This window comes from Myxine glutinosa, chromosome 1 (genome assembly GCF_964187855.1).
Source record: "Myxine glutinosa chromosome 1, kmMyxGlut1.1, whole genome shotgun sequence".
Taxonomy (NCBI): Eukaryota; Metazoa; Chordata; class Myxini; order Myxiniformes; family Myxinidae; genus Myxine; species Myxine glutinosa.
Window position 1 is genome coordinate 357,551,143 of NC_136261.1, and position 19,390 is coordinate 357,570,532.

At 46.3% G+C, this 19,390-nt stretch overlaps 1 protein-coding gene across 1 annotated transcript in view; it reads right to left on the minus strand.

The window, feature by feature from the left end:
* Nucleotides 1-9,887: 9,887 nt before the first annotated feature.
* LOC137413853 (kelch domain-containing protein 2) overlaps nt 9,888-19,390 on the minus strand; it is a 58,330-nt gene continuing 48,827 nt past the window's right edge. Inside the window, exons 10-14 of the mRNA XM_068099284.2 lie at nt 17,383-17,495; nt 17,108-17,180; nt 16,313-16,400; nt 11,365-11,417; nt 9,888-11,120 (exon numbers count right to left, since the gene is read on the minus strand). Coding sequence (XP_067955385.1) covers nt 11,000-11,120; nt 11,365-11,417; nt 16,313-16,400; nt 17,108-17,180; nt 17,383-17,495 — 448 coding nt within the window. The 3' untranslated portion in view covers nt 9,888-10,999. The remainder of the gene's footprint in view (nt 11,121-11,364; nt 11,418-16,312; nt 16,401-17,107; nt 17,181-17,382; nt 17,496-19,390) is intronic.

Sequence of the window (19,390 nt, forward strand, 5' to 3'; positions counted from 1 at the left end):
TCGTTAGCTCCGCCCCATATGGCATCGGCCCATGGCTTCTCATTGGGTGCGGGGGTTACCGGCTCCGCCCTTGACGAGGGGCCGACAGGGAGCCCCCTTCTGGGTAACCCCGTCGAGCACATGTTCAATGGCGGCCAACCGAGCCGGAGTGAGGACGCATAGCCGCTGTTGTTGTGGTTGTTGTTGGAGCTTGAGATGATGGGAAGAGATGCGGGGAGGTATGGGAAGGTCCTAAACTCCTACTGGTGCCATATCATCACATTCTGGTGCAACGAAGAGTCATAATTAATGGAAACAAGTCCTTAACTGACATAGATTAAGAATAACTAGCAAGATGTCCTATAATTGTCTACGTGTGGTGCGGGGGACCTGGGCACGACATTTAATGGGGGAATGAAGGGGAAGATCGGCTCTAATGGGTGTTGTTTACAGACAATGGGACTAGGGAATGGGGTAAGGGGAGAGTTGGGGAGTATCGGAGAAGATAGGGGAATATTTACAAGCGGATATGGAGGTCAAATTCCATATTCGCAACATTGCACCCTTCTCTACCCTCGGGGCGTCCCGACCCGATAAATTTTTACCTACTTTAGTGTGGCACGCAATGTAGTTCCCTCTACTATTAACTCTACCCTGAGTGCGACAGTTTTACAGATATTCACAAATGAGTAAATATGTCCCCCTGCGACGTTGCACCCTTCTCCTCACAGAAACACACCCACAGGATAACCGAATCCGGAAAGAATCCTCAAACTAAACATACAGCCGGTAGGGAGCATTATTTACAAGACTACGCTGATATTTACACTACGATCCAGGACCTGTCTTTGGAGGAACACATGCAGATGTTATGCATAGAGAGAGCGCGCTTGCCAACATCGATACACCAACCCACGAGTGCTCTGTGGCCGACGGCCTTTAATAACGTGCAGAGCACCCTTTCCGCGCATCAAAAGCACCACCCCACCACCAATCGGTGCAGTCACCATTGTTCATTGGAATAAAAAATAACTTCAACAACCCCTAACCCTGCAGGTGTCTCTTGCTCTTCTTGTGGTGCACTTGGTGTTACTTAAAAGTGGTTCACCTGTATGGCATAGGTGCCACGTTGACCCATAGGTCCATCCCCGGGTGGTGCTTGGCCGCAAACGAACTGCGGTCCATCGTGGGTGGCCACAAACATTGCGGTCCATATGGTGTATCGATCCCGGCAGCAAGCAGCGAAAGTGCAGGCCCACAACTGCGTCGCCAGCACCTCTCTCTCCTCTCTCTCTACCCCAAAGCCAGATCCTCGGAGGTGGGAGACAAAAACAAGACAAGTGAGCAAGGTGGTAAGGGCGCAAAAGTGCACGCAATGCAAGGTGATGCACACTGGGGGCACATGGGAACCAGGTGAGACAGGTACGTTCCTACCGTACGCCCCCCCCACCAGGTAACCTACATGGCCCCTCCCTTACCCCTTACTGTATCAACAAAACACAACACTACCCATAAACATCTACTTTACAAATCCACAAACATCCCTACTGTCTTCCCCGTTCCTCCCATATACCAAATTCGTCTTCTCTCCCTCCTAACCAATCAAATTTGCCATTTTCAACTCTCATCAAAATTTGCCATTTTCAACTCAACATCAAAATTTGCCATCACCAATTCAGCATCAGTCCCTCCTAAGGAGGGAGAGATGGAATCACCCCAATGTCTCATCCACGTCGTGATGCGTCTCACAAATCCACACAGCGATTCATCTCCTGCAACAAAACAAAGAAAACACAGGTGTGGAGTCATCATCATCACCACAGGCAAGTGGCTGCGTATGGTGCGACAGGTTCATCAATCCTAACTATTTCCTAAATGACTTTAACAACTTTACACTACCCGGGGTCTCTCTCCGGCCAAACCATTGGCCCTCTTACACTATGGGTTCTAAAAACCAATTCCCATTGGCCAAACTGTGGTGCTCTTCAATTTGGGGTCTCACTCCCCCGATTCATCTCCCGGTGCCCTCGTACAATTTCTGGGCTGTGGCGTGTACCTCTCCCAGTGGGTCTACCCACCTGCACACCTCCACCACTGCAGTTGCCTCCGAGCTTACCTGCTCCTTACCCTAACCTAACTACCAGGGGAAGGCCCTCTGGCTCTCTCCCCACTCCGTGCCCTCTCTGGCACTGGGCTGCCCGATCCACACCCGGGATCCTCAGGCACCCACTCACAACTACCGGCTCCCAGAGCCCACCTGCGGCCTCACCTGGCCGACATCCTTACAGTGGTGGAGTGCCCAAACCAACTACACACACTAACAGGCTACACGCCCAGCCATTTCCACAACACTAATGCACCCATTCACAACACCATTCTGCAACCGCACCACAAATGCCAATATCCAACCACAATTTACCTGCACCCTCTACCTAACACTTACACTACCCGCCCCGGGTATCCGTGATAGGGGTCCACTCTTCCCCCATCCACACCTTCGCACCATGCACACCACTCCGTACCACTTACTCCAACTCTCTCCACACACCTGTACCTGCACACCTGTGCTCTCACACCTGGTGCCACCTGCACCCTTCTCTCCCCAAGCGCATTCGCGCTGATCCACTCACTCACTACTCATACACTGCTCCACACACCTGTCCAGTTGCACCCCTGTGCAATCACACCTGTTCAATTCTCACAAACACGGCATCATCTCAGCTAACTACTCCCTTCTGAAACTTGCGCTTCCCAGTCGTCCCTTTAAACTATTGCGCTCCCACGTCATTATCATCCACTCTAATCTACCTGCGTCCCCACTACAGGTATCAGTCACTAACTAACCTTATCGTCACCTAATGTCAATCCTCGCTAGATCCCTACACACCATATCCTAACCCCCCCGGGCTAGTTTTCACTGCCATACACCCCATAAACTATTGCTCCTTTGCCCCCACCATATGGGAAGGATGGTGGATTTGCCATCCCACCACCTCGGGGGTCTCTCACTACCAATTTCGCACATCACATTGCAACAAATTAAAAATTTGCCAATCACTGCCCATCATCTGCCAATCACTACTGCCAATCCCTTGCCAATCATCAAATTTTGTTTTTCTCTGATTTTGGGTCCAAAACACTAACCTCATCACCCAGTCGACTCACTAATACCTCTCGGTGCGCCAATCCCTGTCCAAAGCCCGGCTTCGTAAAGCCAAGCAATGGATGCTGGTTGTTTTGTGCCAGCGGCTGGATGCGTCCGGCACTCGGTGCAGGGACGGAGGTTTACCCGGGCCGAGATCCCACGCACCATCTCGGCACGGAGCCATCCAATGTCCCGATCTCGACCTGCCGGCACGTCTCAACAAAACGTGGTCGCCATAACGACCCTTCCTATCGGGCTGCCAGCTCCGCCTAGTGGAGCCTGGACGCGGCCGTTCAAAGCGAGGCCCGGCACGCACCGAGGGCCTGCTTCGGCTAAAAGTCGCTCTAACCTCTAACCCGTGTAACGTCGATGCTTCACCTGGACGCTTACACCCCGCAGCCCGTTCCTTGCTCACACATCCAGCCGTTTCCATGCTCCTCGTACCGTTCCTTACACACCTCGGTACACCCATTCCACTCACAGCCTTGGTCACACACCTGACCACCGAACACTTTGGCACACATTCGTTGGTCGCACACCTCACCAAAACACCTCTTCGCGCCCCCTCCTCAGTCACCTCCTCTGTGACAATCACAGGTGTGCTCTCATTCGCACACCCAACCACGTGCCTCACCACCAACTCCAGCGTGCATTCCCACTCACGCTCTACCATTCCAGGTGTGCATCCTTCCATCCCAGGTGTACATCCTCGCTCACCTGTCACAACTAACTCACGCTCCATGTCACTCTCACTACTTTCACCTCCACTCGTGACAACGCACTCACCCTTACTCTTGACAGCACACTCTTTCCCCATGCACCTGTCCGTCACACACCTTTCTCGCGCACACTCTCCCGTCACACCCTCTGTAACACTCACCACAGGTGTGCATTCTTCCTTGCCTTTGACAGCGCACTCTTTCCCCATGCACCTGTCCGTCACACACCTTCCTCGCGCACACTCTTGCGTTACACCCTCTGTAACACTCACCACAGGTGGACACTCTTCCTTACTTCTGACAGCGCACTCTTTCCTCATGCACCTGTCCGTCACACACCTTTCTCGCGCACACTCTCCCGTTACACCCTCTGTAACACTCACCACAGGTGGACACTCTTCCTTACTTCTGACAGCGCACTGTTTCCTCATGCACCTGTCCGTCACACACCTTTCTCGCGCACACTCCTGCGCACACTCTCCCGTCACACCCTCTGTAACACTCACCACACCACGCTTCCATGTGCTCCCTCGCACACGCGCTACGACCGACTCACTCTCGCCAGCACACTCACTCCTCGGCGTGCACTTTTTCCTCACACACCCCATGGTCGGACATTCTCGCACACCTCTTTTTTCGCACACCTGACCTGTCGCACACCTCACCAACGGCCTCTCACGAACACCCGGGTCCATCTCGACCCCCAAGCTCCTTAAATCCCCTGGCGCATCATACGCACGACCATATTGGTCACCACTTACACCGGGTCCTCTTTCTCTTCGCTTCTCCTCCATCACCTGCGAATCCCTCATCCGGTTAATGAGCACATCATCACGATCCGAACACAGACTCTGGACCAATTCTTTTACCTCCTCTTTTATCTCTTTCTTATCCTCTCTCCGTCGCTTTTTAATTTCGCTCACCCCTTCTTCCACTTCTTCTAATTTTTGCTTCATCTCCTTCATCTCTTCGTGCGCCCCTTTAAGTTCTTCCTCTAACTCCACTTTATTTTTTTCTATGTGCTCCCGCACCTCCCGCTCTTTAACCTCCATTACCTCTACCACCTTGTCCATTTTCCTCGTCAGGTCCTCATGTACCGTCTGACACTCTTTTTTAATTACCCCTACGTCCTTTTTCATCTCCTTCTGTGTCGATTTTAAACCCTCTATTACCGCTGTGTTCTTCTTTACCTGGTCCCCCAACTCCTTTTGTCCCACTGTCAGTTGTTCTACTCCCAGCGTCAACTCCTCTATACCACCTTGCAATTTTACAGTCCCCTTTCTCACCTCTTTCTCCATGCGCTCCTTACAGTGCCTCACCTCCTCGCGCACTCCTCCGACCTCCTCACTCACTCCTCTTCTGATCTCCTCTCCCATCACTTGCATCTCCTGCCCAGATGCCACCCTCATCTGCTCCATTTCCTCCCTGTGAGCATCCAGTTTGGTTTCTACCCCCATTCTGACCCCCTCTATCTGCTGCTCCATTTGTTTAACTTCCCTTTCCGCTTGGTCCCTCATGTCCCTCAATTTGCCTTCCATACTGTTTTCTAACCCCTCTAACCCTTTTTGCATCCCTTCCATTTGATTCTCTTGAGCGGCCATTCTGTTTTCTACCCCCGTTAACCCATTCTTTACTTCTTTTATCCCGTTGTCTAACTCCTCGAAATTATTGTCTAACTTCTCAATTTTCTTGTCTAACTCCTCAAAATTATTGTCTAACTTCTCACTGGTACCCCTCGCTTCGTCCCTCATTACCCCCATCATTCTGCTTTCCATTTTCGCACTATCAGCCCTTGCTTCGTCCCTCATTTTGTCCATAAGGGCACCGATTTGTAGCAACAAAAGGTCCGAATCCAACGGCGGCGCTGCTACTGTCGCGGGCGCGGTGATCAGCGAGGCGCCATTTTGCGCGCCCGCTTCTTCGTGCGTGACGGCGCTATTTTGCGAACCTGCCGCCCTCACTGCTTCGCTCTCCTCCTGTCCCTCATTTTGGTCCTGGATCGACCCTACCTCACTCTCCCCTACCGGACCCCAGCCGTCTTGATCCGCCATAGCGCGACTTGCAAAATTCGAGTTTCGTAAAACAAAACAAATTTCGGCCGCTCCAAATTTTGACCAAATTTTTTTTTTCCTCTATTCGTTTTTTTTTTTTTCCTTCAAAATTTGGTCGGGCCTCGAATCCCACTCCTGACACCAATTGTTACAGATACGACTTTGATGGTATGGTGGGCCGAGCGGGATGGCCGCCGTATCCGTACAAGTTACCCGATTGTACTCGAACGTCGACGAAGCCGCGCTATGCTGGCTCAATAGGAAAGAAAAAGAAGACACACGGCTGGATTACAATCACACAATACGACACCAGGGGTTCAGTTCTCAAGACCTCCGGAGGAGGTTATATTAAGGCGGAAAAGGTTAGATTACAGGGACCAGAGGGAAACATAGGAAGGTGGGCACTTAAACACACTCTTATATTAACCCTAGACAGACCACAGATAAACGGGACAAGGCTCACTCACACGGGGTTTGATGGCCAGGAAAGCGGCAGTCGATGGCTCAGGTGCACCTGGCTCAGGGACAGAATCGCGTACGGTGGTGTCCAGCAGATGCGGGGAGGTCGCTCAGCGCTCGTGGGTCGCGACTTTGGTGGAGATGCCGGGGAGGTCGCTCAGCGCTCGGGAGGGTGGCGTCTTGTCGTCTCAAGCTCGGGGCGCATCTGACGTCACGTCCGGCGCGGGGCCGCGTATATCCGGCGGGGAGTGACACGCCCTCGCTCGTTAGCTCCGCCCCATATGGCATCGGCCCATGGCTTCTCATTGGGTGCGGGGGTTACCGGCTCCGCCCTTGACGAGGGGCCGACAGGGAGCCCCCTTCTGGGTAACCCCGTCGAGCACATGTTCAATGGCGGCCAACCGAGCCGGAGTGAGGACGCATAGCCGCTGTTGTTGTGGTTGTTGTTGGAGCTTGAGATGATGGGAAGAGATGCGGGGAGGTATGGGAAGGTCCTAAACTCCTACTGGTGCCATATCATCACATTCTGGTGCAACGAAGAGTCATAATTAATGGAAACAAGTCCTTAACTGACATAGATTAAGAATAACTAGCAAGATGTCCTATAATTGTCTACGTGTGGTGCGGGGGACCTGGGCACGACATTTAATGGGGGAATGAAGGGGAAGATCGGCTCTAATGGGTGTTGTTTACAGACAATGGGACTAGGGAATGGGGTAAGGGGAGAGTTGGGGAGTATCGGAGAAGATAGGGGAATATTTACAAGCGGATATGGAGGTCAAATTCCATATTCGCAACAATATATATATTGTTGGCTTATCAAAAGGATGTCAACAAAAGTGTGCAGGATCGTCTCCTATTCGTCTGATCAGAATTCGTGTTATTAAATTATTAATGTCAATGAATTAATGCATTTTATCCTCAAAATGCAAATCGTATCCCAATGGCTGCCAGAGATTTACAAGTCGTCAACTGTAGATTAACAACAACGGAACAACAACAACAGGCATTTTAAGGCCATTTTCCCTGCAAGAGCAGGGGTTAGCCTTGCGGTCCCCATGACAATGTTCTCCATTTTGCCCTATTTTCTGCATCTCCCCTTATTAACCCCCTTGCCCGCATTTCTTCTTCGACCATCTTTAGCCAAGTCTTTCTCGGTCTTCCCTGTCCTCTACTTCCTTCTACATTCATTTTCATCACTCTTTTCAACCAGTCACTTTCATCCTTCCTCAACACATGACCAAACCATCTCAACCTGTTTCTCTTCACAGCATCCATCACAGGCTCTATTCCCATCATCTTTCGCAATTCATCATTTGTCTTCCTCTCTCTCAACGATACTCCACACATCCACCGAACCATTCGCATTTCCACCCTTTCCAGCCTTCGTTGCTGCTCTACATTCATTACCCATGTCTCACTCCCATAAATCATAACACTTCTCACACATGCAGCATACACCTTTCCCTTCAGCTTCAATGACACTCCCCTCCTCGTCAGCACGCCACTCAGTTCCCGAAACTTCTTCCATGCACATCTCACTCGAGCAACCGTTGCCGAGTCTGATCCACCTTCTCCATTCAACATGTCTCCAAGGTAACAAAATGTTTTCACACCTTCCAGCTTCACGCCATCTCCAAGATCCAACTCAACATTTCCTCCATCTGCAGCTCCCTCTGTGCACACCTTACACTTGAATGTAGCTGCCACACTGGTTAATGACCCTCTCAAACCACTACATTTTTGATGAACCCACTCAGCGCACATTGTACATTGAATGGAATTCACTCCGACACCCTTCCTGCACACAGCACACGGCCACTTCCCAATTCTTTCCACCTCACCACATGCTTTACCACTTGCCATCACTTCGTTTTTCCGATATTCACCTTCAGACCTTTTGTCTCCATACATTCCTTCCACTTGTTCATCTTCTCCTTCAGTCCATCCATACTTTCTGCAATCAACACCAGATCATCTGCATACAACAACTCCCACGGTAAACCCTCCTTTACGTTCTGAGCCAGCACCTCCATCACAGCTACAAATAGTAGTGGACTTAGTACCGACCCCTGATGCACTCCCACCTTCACCTCAAACTCACCACTGTTCCCGTCCTTCATCCTTACAGCTGTGCGCGCTCTTTTGTACATTGCCATCACTACTCTGATCAACCATTCCTCCACTCCTAACTTCCTCAATGCCCATGTCACTACTTCACGTGGAACCCGATCGAATGCTTTCTCCAGATCAACAAACCCAAGAAACAACTTCTTCCTCTTCTCCATATACTTCTCCTGCAACTGCCTCACAATAAAAAGCGCGTCTGTCATTCCTCTTCCTGGCATAAATCCAAACTGCATTTCGTCAATCTTCACTTTCTTCCTTATCCTCCTCTCCAACACCCTTTCCAATACCTTCATCCCATGCTCCAATAACTTTATCGCTCGATACGAGCCACAGTCCAGAGGGTCACCTTTCCCCTTGTATAGAGGGACGAGGGTAATCAGTTCCCAATCCACTGGAATGCGGCCTTCTTTCACCACCAGATTGCAGATCTCTGTCATTCTCTTCACACCCAAATTTCCTGCTGCCTTCAACATATCTCCCACAACTCCCGTCGGCCCTCCCGCTTTTCTACTCTTCATTGCTTTTATCGCTTCCTCAACTTTCTTCTCGGTTATCTTCTCTGCCAGTCCTAAAACTGGGTTACTCTCTATGTTGCCATCCCATTCATTCTCTGCATTCAACAGTATTTCCATATATCTCTTCCATCTTCCTTTAATTCCATCTGGATCCACAACGATTTGCCCCACTTCATCCTTCAAGCAACTCACCCCCATCACATCACACCTCTCTTTCACTATCTGCTTTGCAATCCTGAATACCGCTCTCTGACCCTCTTCCAAATCCAAGTGTTCTCCGAACATTTTCCTACATGCCTCTTGTGCCTTTGCTACCTCTTTCTTTGCAGCCTTCTTGGCTGCCTTATAACTTTCATGCTCTGCCTTTTCTGCCCCCATACCCTTCGCCTTCTGCCACTCCTTGAACTTCTTCCTCTTCTCGTCAATCTTCTTTCCAACTTCATCATCCCACCACCATGTTTCCGAGTGCCTCGGTGGTCCTTTTGTCCATCCAAATACCTCACCAACGGCTCCCAACAGACTATCTTTCATTGACATCCAACCACTTTCAAGCTCAACCACATCATCCTCCACCATACTCAGCCTCTCTTTTAATGCCTCCCTCACTGTCACCTCTTTCAACCTGCACACCTTCATTCTCGGTTGGTACTTCACCCGCCGAGCTCTCCTCGCACCTTTCACCCTTATGTCGCAGACAACCAAGTGGTGCTGTGAAACAGCCTCCTCCCCCGGGATCACCTTTGTGTCCCGGAGGTGCCCCCTATCTCGCCTACACACCAGCAGGTAGTCAACGGTTGTCGTCGACCCACCTGACGTGTATGCAACAAGCTTATTATCCTCTTTCTGGAACTGAGTATTACAAATCAACAAATCAGCCCCATCAGCAAACTCCAAAATCCTTTCACCTTCATTAACAACAATGGAACGAACAAAATAAATGAAAATTGACATTGTGTAATTCACGGTCAGATTTTTCCAAAGTACACTCGGACCCGGACATTCACGGGGGATACGTTCCAGAAAAATGCCGCAAAAGTTGGAATAGCGAATGTGGGGGCATTGTTTCAATGTAAAAAGGGGGGACAAGTCCCAGGCATTCAAAATCCGGGAGTAGAGGCAAAATCCATGAATGTCGATGAAAATCCACGAATGTCGATGAAAATCCTTCGAATGTCGGGACATTGTTTCAGTGGGGGTAATGGGAGACAGCTAATTGCACTAATAGAAGCGGGCAGTGGAGTGTTTTCATTCTGTACAGCAACTCGTGGGGGATGACCTGTTATGCAGCTGGTGGAATATCCCACGAAGCAATGCTCACCATGTGAATGGCAGGATATCCCACGAAGCAATGTTTAACATATGAATACTGGGGAATTCCGCAAAATATTGATTGCCATGTGAATGGTGGATATCCGAATAGTTCCCGAGCATAGTTTGCTTATAGTGCAGCTAAAATATTTTTATGTGGCCACTAAAAGGCATGAAAATGCAGAGCGTAGGGCTGGGAAGGTAGAAGCCGGTCATGCTTGCGGCTCGTGGAATTTTTTATTTTGCACCCGTGAAAAAACACAAATGTGGGGGACACAGGGCTGCGAATGTATATGTAGGAATGCAGGTTGCAATTTATCAACCGCAAACACGCAGGGTCCGCGAATGTTGGGACCGCAATTGTCGTAGTCCGAGTGTATGTGCAGAATAACCTTTGCAAGACCAGGTAAGAAGGCTCACAGTAAACAAATGCATGTTGGTTGAAGCACTGCAGCTATTTCAATAAAAGGGCAGTTCAGGTACCACCTGCTACCTGCCTGCTCAGACCTATCTGTTCATTTCTATATTGGGGTACTTTGCACTCAAATTCTAGTTCAAAGCATGTTAATGTAAATTATCTCCAGTATTCAGGATCCGGTATTTCACTGCATGGCGGAGAGTGTGAGGCTAGTTTTAGTGGGCGTGAAGTCTGATGAAAGGCTGATTATGAGGAAGTGCAGCCTGAAAAGGTTCTTACGATCCAGACAGGTTGCTGGCAACGTGCTGTCGGATTCGAGAAACCAGGGTCTGTGGCAAACAATCCCACTGCCTGCCAAGAAGTTCTTCATTATCGGCAACCGCATCCAGGCACAGTCTGCAGTTAGATAAAGGAAAATCCCCGAAGGCCCATTAATGAAAGAAACAAAGTCTCCTTTGAGAGTCAGAACCATAATTACACCCAAGTCTCTTGCCAACTCATAATCAACAAGTCAACAATGTTTGGCCTAATGTTCTTCTACCGGAATGCGAATTCATTTGGCATAAAAGGCAGAAATAAAATGCGTAATAGAAAAATAACTTCAAACAAATTTTTCATCTCAAGGCAAGGCAAACCTCACCTTATCAGAGACCTGGGCTGGATACTAAAAATGATAATATCGTTGCAATGTTCCTGACAAAGAGAAAAACAATACAAGGATTAACATTTCAGGTGGTTTTTACCCACATGATTAACACCTATGAAGTTTCTTCTGTTCGGCCCTGAAAGCCTCACATCACACCATCGCTAGAAAGGCCTCCGAGAGGCTTTCAATCCTCTTTCAAGCCAGGACGTATATAGTAAATCTTGTCAGATGGTTACTCTTTACAGATCTACTGCACTAGGCCTGGGCAAGGTTCATGATATAATACTGTTCTCCTTGGGCATCGATCGGTGGGGAACTGAGGGGAGGGGTTTACCCCCCAGTTTTAGAGGAGGGGATGGCACATCTATTCTCTCCAACTTCCCCCCATCCCCACATCCTTTTGTGTATATAGTATTCATTCACAAAATACTGCGAATATGTTTTCCTTGCAATTGATTGAATACATTTTAGGAAAAGTTTCAACTCGAGCGAAGTCGATGGTGCCCAATCACAAATTCCCAGCCTTCTCACCTAGAGCGAAGTTATAAGTTGGTAAAACGTTTACAAAGGAATGATCCAATATAAAATTTGGAGTTAAATATTTTTCCCATTTTGACCACTGCGACCCTAAGTCTCCACTCCCTGCGGCATGAACTCCCTGGGCCATGCAAGTCCCCACTCCTTAGTGCATATTTCATGCGTCCCCCAATGTTCATTGCATACACAAAGTTTGATCTATAAAATGTTGAAAAATATGTCCATAATTGCATTTTTTGGTATTTGACCCTGCCCCAGATTATGGGGCCCAAAAAGGATACTGCTCTCACACCTTCTTGCCATGTGGTTATCATAACTACCAAGTTTGGTGAATTTCTGCATTTTAACTGTTTAGGAGGAGATAGCGTGACAAAAGGAACAAATGGATACAGATTATAGCCGATTACAATATTCCCCAGTTTCTTTTCAAAAAGCATGGGGATAATGAGTGATTATTTACTTAGAGAGTGTAATATTGGTAGATTTTATGCTTTTAGGAACATTGTTTGCATAAACACCATATGCCCTGAACATAATTAATTATATTTGTCCGCAACCGCTCCGTATTGTGTACCACTCCATAGCACGTGGGGACTGTGGACTCAGGGTCCATCATAACTCATAAGAGAAAGACTCCAGCTACTTTTTTCCCACCCCCACCCCCCAGAGTTTCTCAAAGGGGGAAGGGAGAGTGTGGACGCAAATTCTCGATGTAAATGTGTACTGTGTAGCCCCGCTACTGGTACGAGAGGGTATTACGACAGTCCTTCCATCTGAATAGTTTTCACCTTAATTTTACATTTTCAGACATTCTTTTCAGTCTATTATGTTGCTTCGGACTCGACTGCAAAATATCCAGAGGAATTCGGATGTTAGCGGTTTGGAGCGTCATTCGTGACATGCAGCTGCTGTTCTCACCACTTGCTCACTTAAATTAAGTTTTTAGGTCATTTGACTGTTATTTTTCCTATCTTGATTGCTTTCTTCGATTTTTTTTTCTGTTCCTATTGTACATCGCTCCTATTCCATCTACAGGTGCTGCATGACGTCATCGCTGGGTGCTGAAGGGGGCCTGGCAATGACGTGTGCCGGCCGAAAGGGAGTACTCCATTTTCGCTCCGTTTGTTTGTTACCCTCGCCAGAAGAGAGGGTATTGCATTTGAGTCCGTTTATCTGTCTGTTTGACCACACAGAATAAATATGATTTTCTCTGCAACCGTTGATCCAATTGACAGGAAATGTTCACAGTCGGAGTAGATGCACCTCCTCCTGTATAAATTTTTAATGATAATTATGACGTCATAGGTCACGGGGTATGGGCGCCATCTTGGAAAAACGTTACACCTCTATATCTCCCAAACCGCTCAATGGAAAAAATTGATACATGGCTCATTGTCAAGTACTCACCATGGGGAATAAGATATGTTGATGGTGATGTCATCAGTGCCTTAATTATGACATCATAATTCGACAAGTACAACGCTTGATCTGATCAGTAGGAATAAAACAAAAATTCCTCTGCAACTGGTAGTCCGATGGACACAAAATTTTCAGAATATGTGCGGCTCCAGTATAATTTTTTAATGATAATTATAACGCCATAGGTCACGTGCTACAGACGCCATCTTGGGAAAAAATCGAAAAAAGTTGCACCTCCATATCTCCGAAACTGCTCATTTTCACCATAGGAGCGCATCTTCCTGTAGAATATTTTAATGATAATCATGACGTCATAGGTCATGTGATACAGGCGCCATCTTGGAAAAACCGACCAATGTTGCACCTCTATATCTCCAAAACCGCTGCATGGAAAAAATTGAAACATGGCTCATTGTAAAGAACTCCATATGGGGAATTAGTGTTGCTAACGATGACGTCATTGGTGCTATAATTATGACGTCATAATTCGACAGGGACAACGCTTAGTCTTATCAGTTTGAAATGTATTGATCGTGATCTATGCAACAATTATATTAGAGAATATAAATTTATGTCATTGCTCACGTGGTCTGGCAGCCATATTGGATCAAAGAAAAAAAAATGTTCAAAAACAGAAGAGTTGGCTCGCAGCAAATTGACTGCGCAGGGTAAGTATTCTATGAATACCATCTAGGTGATTAAGAAATTAATTATTTAAAAAAAGAAATTTTTTTAGACATTTTAATTACGCAATTAATCAATTAATCAATCATTGTACACCGCTCTCTCCCACTTCCATCTCCATGTGCTGCACTGTGGCATATCCAGGCGCCCCGGCAATGTCACGTGCTGGAGGATATGTTATTTATTTATTTATTTAGTTGGCATAGGGCCGGTGTACTTTGAATATAGCTCTACTTGTTCTTTTATTCTTTGCACTGCACACAAAATGAAGTTGATCCCCTTGGATGGTGCTCCTCCTCCTGTTATTCACATTATTGATCGCATTTGACCAAAGCCATCCATAGACTGGCAATGGCATGGTCACCAACAGCCTCCAGCCACTGTCTCACTTTCAAGTGGTTTCATCACGACTACCATGATTGATATCCGGCAGAATTGCCATCGTCCCGTCTCCAATGGTTCACTTTGGCCTCGACACGTCACCCATACTGTGCCACCCTGCGTACTTGTAATCCGCAGTGTCAAGCATCCTCTTTCCTTCCAATGTAGTTATGCTTCGGAATGATTTACCCTTCTCAGTTTTTCTTCAATCTACAACCTCCATCTCTTTAAAAATCAGACAAAGATTTATTTCGTCTTACCTCTCACTTCTCTTCTATCTACTTCCTACTGTTGAAGAGGGCCGATTCCGAGACTATTGGATTGTCCCCTCCGTTGCACTGAGCTATTAAAAAGAATCCCTCTTCCTGCAATGCTTTATCATAGTTTGCATTCATGTTTTATTTCAAATTATTTCATTTTATCCTTAACACCCTACGCATAGTGTGTGGCCATTACTCGGGTTGCATTTGCGACAGTTTAGCGATTATTTAATAAAACAGCAACAGGGAGACCAAATAAAAAAGAAAAAGAAAATCACACCAAATTGGGACTAGTGGAAGAAAAGTCGCTGTTAGGAGTATTTCCCTGAAATTGGCACGAGTCCTGCCCTTGGTTCAAGAAAATGTAAACACAGGAAGAGGCAATTCTGCCCTTCGAGCCAGCACCAAATATTTACTCCAATGCACACACCACCAACAAGACAGGGATGACTCCGTTCTGGATAACAAAGAGAAAAAGTTTTTACAAAACCCACATGGCAGACGTAAGGGAGTTTGTATTAGATTAGAGAGATGTGTTTCAAAAAAACTTCACAAACAGACCAAAATATACAGAGGGATAATTAGAAGAATTAATTAGAATACACCTGCAACTAGACCGGCACTCGGTAGAGCGCATACCTCTGTCAGGCTGAACAGTTTATGTTTTGTATTCCACTGATAGGCCAGATCTGGATTCGGACCTGAACCAAAATCGAATCGGCTTATTCTGGTCACGTACCCAACCTCTCCACAAAGTTTTGTCCGAATCCATCCGCAACTTTGTGATATCATGCTATGTATCGTTTTTGGCCCCATCTCCCAATGGTGAAGAATCACTTAAAATTCCTGTATCTGGATCTGAATCTGCATGAAAAATCGAATCAATTCGTCCTTGTCACACTCCTAATTTGTCCACCAAGGTTCGTCCGAATCCATCCACAACTCTGAGATATTCTGATCACAGAGAGAAAGACAGACAGACAGATATGAGTGAAAACACAACCAACGTCCACTTTCGGTGGTGGAGATAATAATTAGAATTAAATAATTTATATTTAAAAATCAGACAAAACTCAGAGAATGGACAGAAATATATATATGAATGAATGATCGTTTTAAGGCCATTTTCCCCGGTAGAGCGGGGGTTCACCTTGCGGGCCCCATGACAATCATGGTTCCCTGTTTGAGGCAATGTTTTTATGGCCGGATGCCCTTCCTGACGCCAACCCTTGGTCACGCTCTTACGATGCGCAGGGATACAGTGTACCTATTCTAAACCGGGGTACACACCGTGATCATTCATCCCAGCAAGCTGGTACTCAATTAGCCGACCTCGGAAGGATGACAGGCTGAGTCAACCCCCCTGGCGTTAATTCAGCGATCGACCGGGATTCGAACCCAGGATCCTAGGATCCCAAGCCGGCACACTAACCGCTAAGCCAACACCAGAGAATGGACAGAAAGACAAAACCATATTGGAAGGCTGGCAGGATAGCCTAAAGGTAAGCACATTCGCCTCTGAGCTGTCTCGCTTGGGTTCTTGGAAGCAAGTGAGCTCACTTTGTATGGATCTCATCGTAAAATTCAAAACAGTTATTCAAAAATGTCCGTTTGGGTTCAACTCAATGACAGACAAGGTAGAGAAAAAAATTGACACATACCGAAAATTCACCACCAAGAATATTAGTGGAGCAACCACCGAACATGACGACCTCTCCTTCTTCACTCAGACATGCTGAATGCCATAACCTGTAAAGAGCACGCACAAAGCGCATTCATAAGTACACATACTGGTTTCACGTAAAAGCTTAGCCAAGGCAATGATACAAATGGCACACACGGACTGTCTTACATTCATTGCATACTTACCATCTCCTCTGAAGGACATAAGGAAACTATTACCAATCTGACAGGATGAAGCCCGAGGTTCCCAGAGATATGCAGACTCCCCTCTGAGCTGTCCAGCCTGGGTTTAAATGTCGACCCAGCTATAAACTCTCATCCTGGTGTTTTGCAGGTGGGCGATTTATCAATGTGTACACCGTCCCTCAGAAGGACGTTACATTTGGGGTCCTGTCAGCCAGCATTAGTTTCTGGACATCAAAGAGTCTTTCGTGAAGAGTGGGCGAGCTGTCGCTAGCACCATAAGCAAGTTACAAATTCCTGCTCTAACCTACAAGTGGCACTGCATCAGCGGCAAAGCTACACCCCAGCAAATTATGTTACCCGCCGCCATTTGCTGCATATGAAAGAGGAAGAAAACAACCCCTCTGGGATTTTGTCCAACACTCCTGTGGCAGCGCACACCAATGGAAGTTCGGTCCAAATTGCTTCTTCAGCAATGAAACTCAGGACCAAACATTTTTACTAATCCAAGCTATCCTGCCTTCCCATGTGACGAGGAACAGAAGCTACAATACTTGCATCACCTATAGTTCTATCAAAACCCAGCTAACCTCGGCATGTTCTCTGGGACGTGCGTGATACGAGTCCATTGCCTTTCCCTGATGCTAAAAATCCAACCATCACCTGAAAAGACAAACAAGCAAATCAGTGAGTTAATCCTATTTGAACAGCACACTCGATTCGTACACCCGTGGATCCTCACAGGTTTCTACAATGACACAGGTACACCTCAAGAGTCGTCCTTCAGCACCTGTTATATGTTAGGCACATTTGGAAGAAACCTGTGTGCAAATAAACCAAGAAAACCGAAATGACGAAGCCTTACCCAAGGGCTCCCGTTCTGTTGTGAAGCCGCCATACAAAAAGAGGTGATTCGAAGAAACGGCCGTTAAGGAATGCCACGACCGCCCGATTGGGGTGACACCATGCACATCAATCCTGCGCACGTGCACACCTCAAGAATAATCAAAAACTCATGCGCACCATTTTTTCAAATAAGGTAATACTGCAGCTATTAGAAAAACTTCTCTTCAGACAAAGTTCTATAAAAGGACAAAGTTAACTTGTACAACCACATTCCTTGTTGTTTCGTATGCAGCCTATGGCTGCTGGTTGCATCATTCTCTGGAAGCAGTACCAGTTACCAGTAAGCTGGTACTCATTTTGCCAACCTCGAAAGGATGACAGGAGTTAATTAACACCAGATGGGTTAAAGGAGTTAACCCATCTGGTGTTAATTCAATGGCACGACAGGGGCCTGACCTCAAGACTCTGCAAACTTAAGCCAGCCACCTTAACCAATAAGCCAACACCAGGCTTACGACAATCCCTGAAAATGATGGACATGTGCCTCGGTGAGGAATTACTTTGTTGGTGAAAGTATTAAACGTTACGGTGGATTATCTCCCCTCCCGCCAACTCCCCTCCCCTCTTTCCCAATGTAGATTACTGGAGGGAGCTGGCGAGACTGTCCCGGGTGGCCGAATAATTAATTGGTTATTGAATTAATCGGTTATAAAATTAATTTTTAATACAAAAATAAGCTGATAAATCGGTGATAGCAAGAGCTAATAAATCAGTGATAGCTAGAGATAATAAATCGGTGATAGCAAGAGCTAATAAATCAGTGATAGCTAGAGATAATAAATCGGTGATAGCAAGAGCTAATAAATCAGTGATAGCTAGAGATAATAAATCGGTGACAGCAAGAGCTAATAAATCAGTGATAGCAAGAGCTAATAAATCAGTGATAGCAAGAGCTAATAAATCAGTGATAGCAAGAGCTAATAAATCGGTGATAGCTAGAGATAATAAATCGGTGACAGCAAGAGCTAATAAATCAGTGATAGCAAGAGCTAATAAATCAGTGATAGCAAGAGCTAATAAATCGGTGATAGCTAGAGATAATAAATCGGTGACAGCAAGAGCTAATAAATCAGTGATAGCAAGAGCTAATAAATCAGTGATAGCAAGAGCTAATAAATCAGTGATAGCAAGAGCTAATAAATCGGTGATAGCAAGAGCTAATAAATCGGTGATAGCTAGAGATAATAAATCAGTGATAGCAAGAGCTAATAAATCAGTGATAGCAAGAGCTAATAAATCAGTGATAGCAAGAGCTAATAAATCGGTGATAGCAAGAGCTAATAAATCGGTGATAGCTAGAGATAATAAATCAGTGATAGCAAGAGCTAATAAATCAGTGATAGCAAGAGCTAATAAATCGGTGACAGCAAGAGCTAATAAATCAGTGATAGCAAGAGCTAATAAATCAGTGATAGCAAGAGCTAATAAATCGGTGATAGCAAGAGCTAATAAATCAGTGATAGCTAGAGATAATAAATCAGTGATAGCAAGAGCTAATAAATCAGTGATAGCAAGAGCTAATAAATCGGTGATAGCTAGAGATAATAAATCAGTGATAGCAAGAGCTAATAAATCAGTGATAGCAAGAGCTAATAAATCGGTGATAGCTAGAGATAATAAATCAGTGATAGCAAGAGCTAATAAATCAGTGATAGCAAGAGCTAATAAATCGGTGATAGCTAGAGATAATAAATCAGTGATAGCAAGAGCTAATAAATCTGTGATAGCAAGAGCTAATAAATCAGTGATAGCAAGACCTAATAAATCGGTGATAGCAAGAGCTAATAAATCAGTGATAGCAAGAGCTAATAAATCAGTGATAGCTAGAGATAATAAATCGGTGACAGCTAGAGATAATAAATCAGTGATAGCTAGAGCTAATAAATCAGTGATAGCAAGAGCTAATAAATCAGTGATAGCAAGAGCTAATAAATCGGTGATAGCAAGAGCTAATAAATCGGTGATAG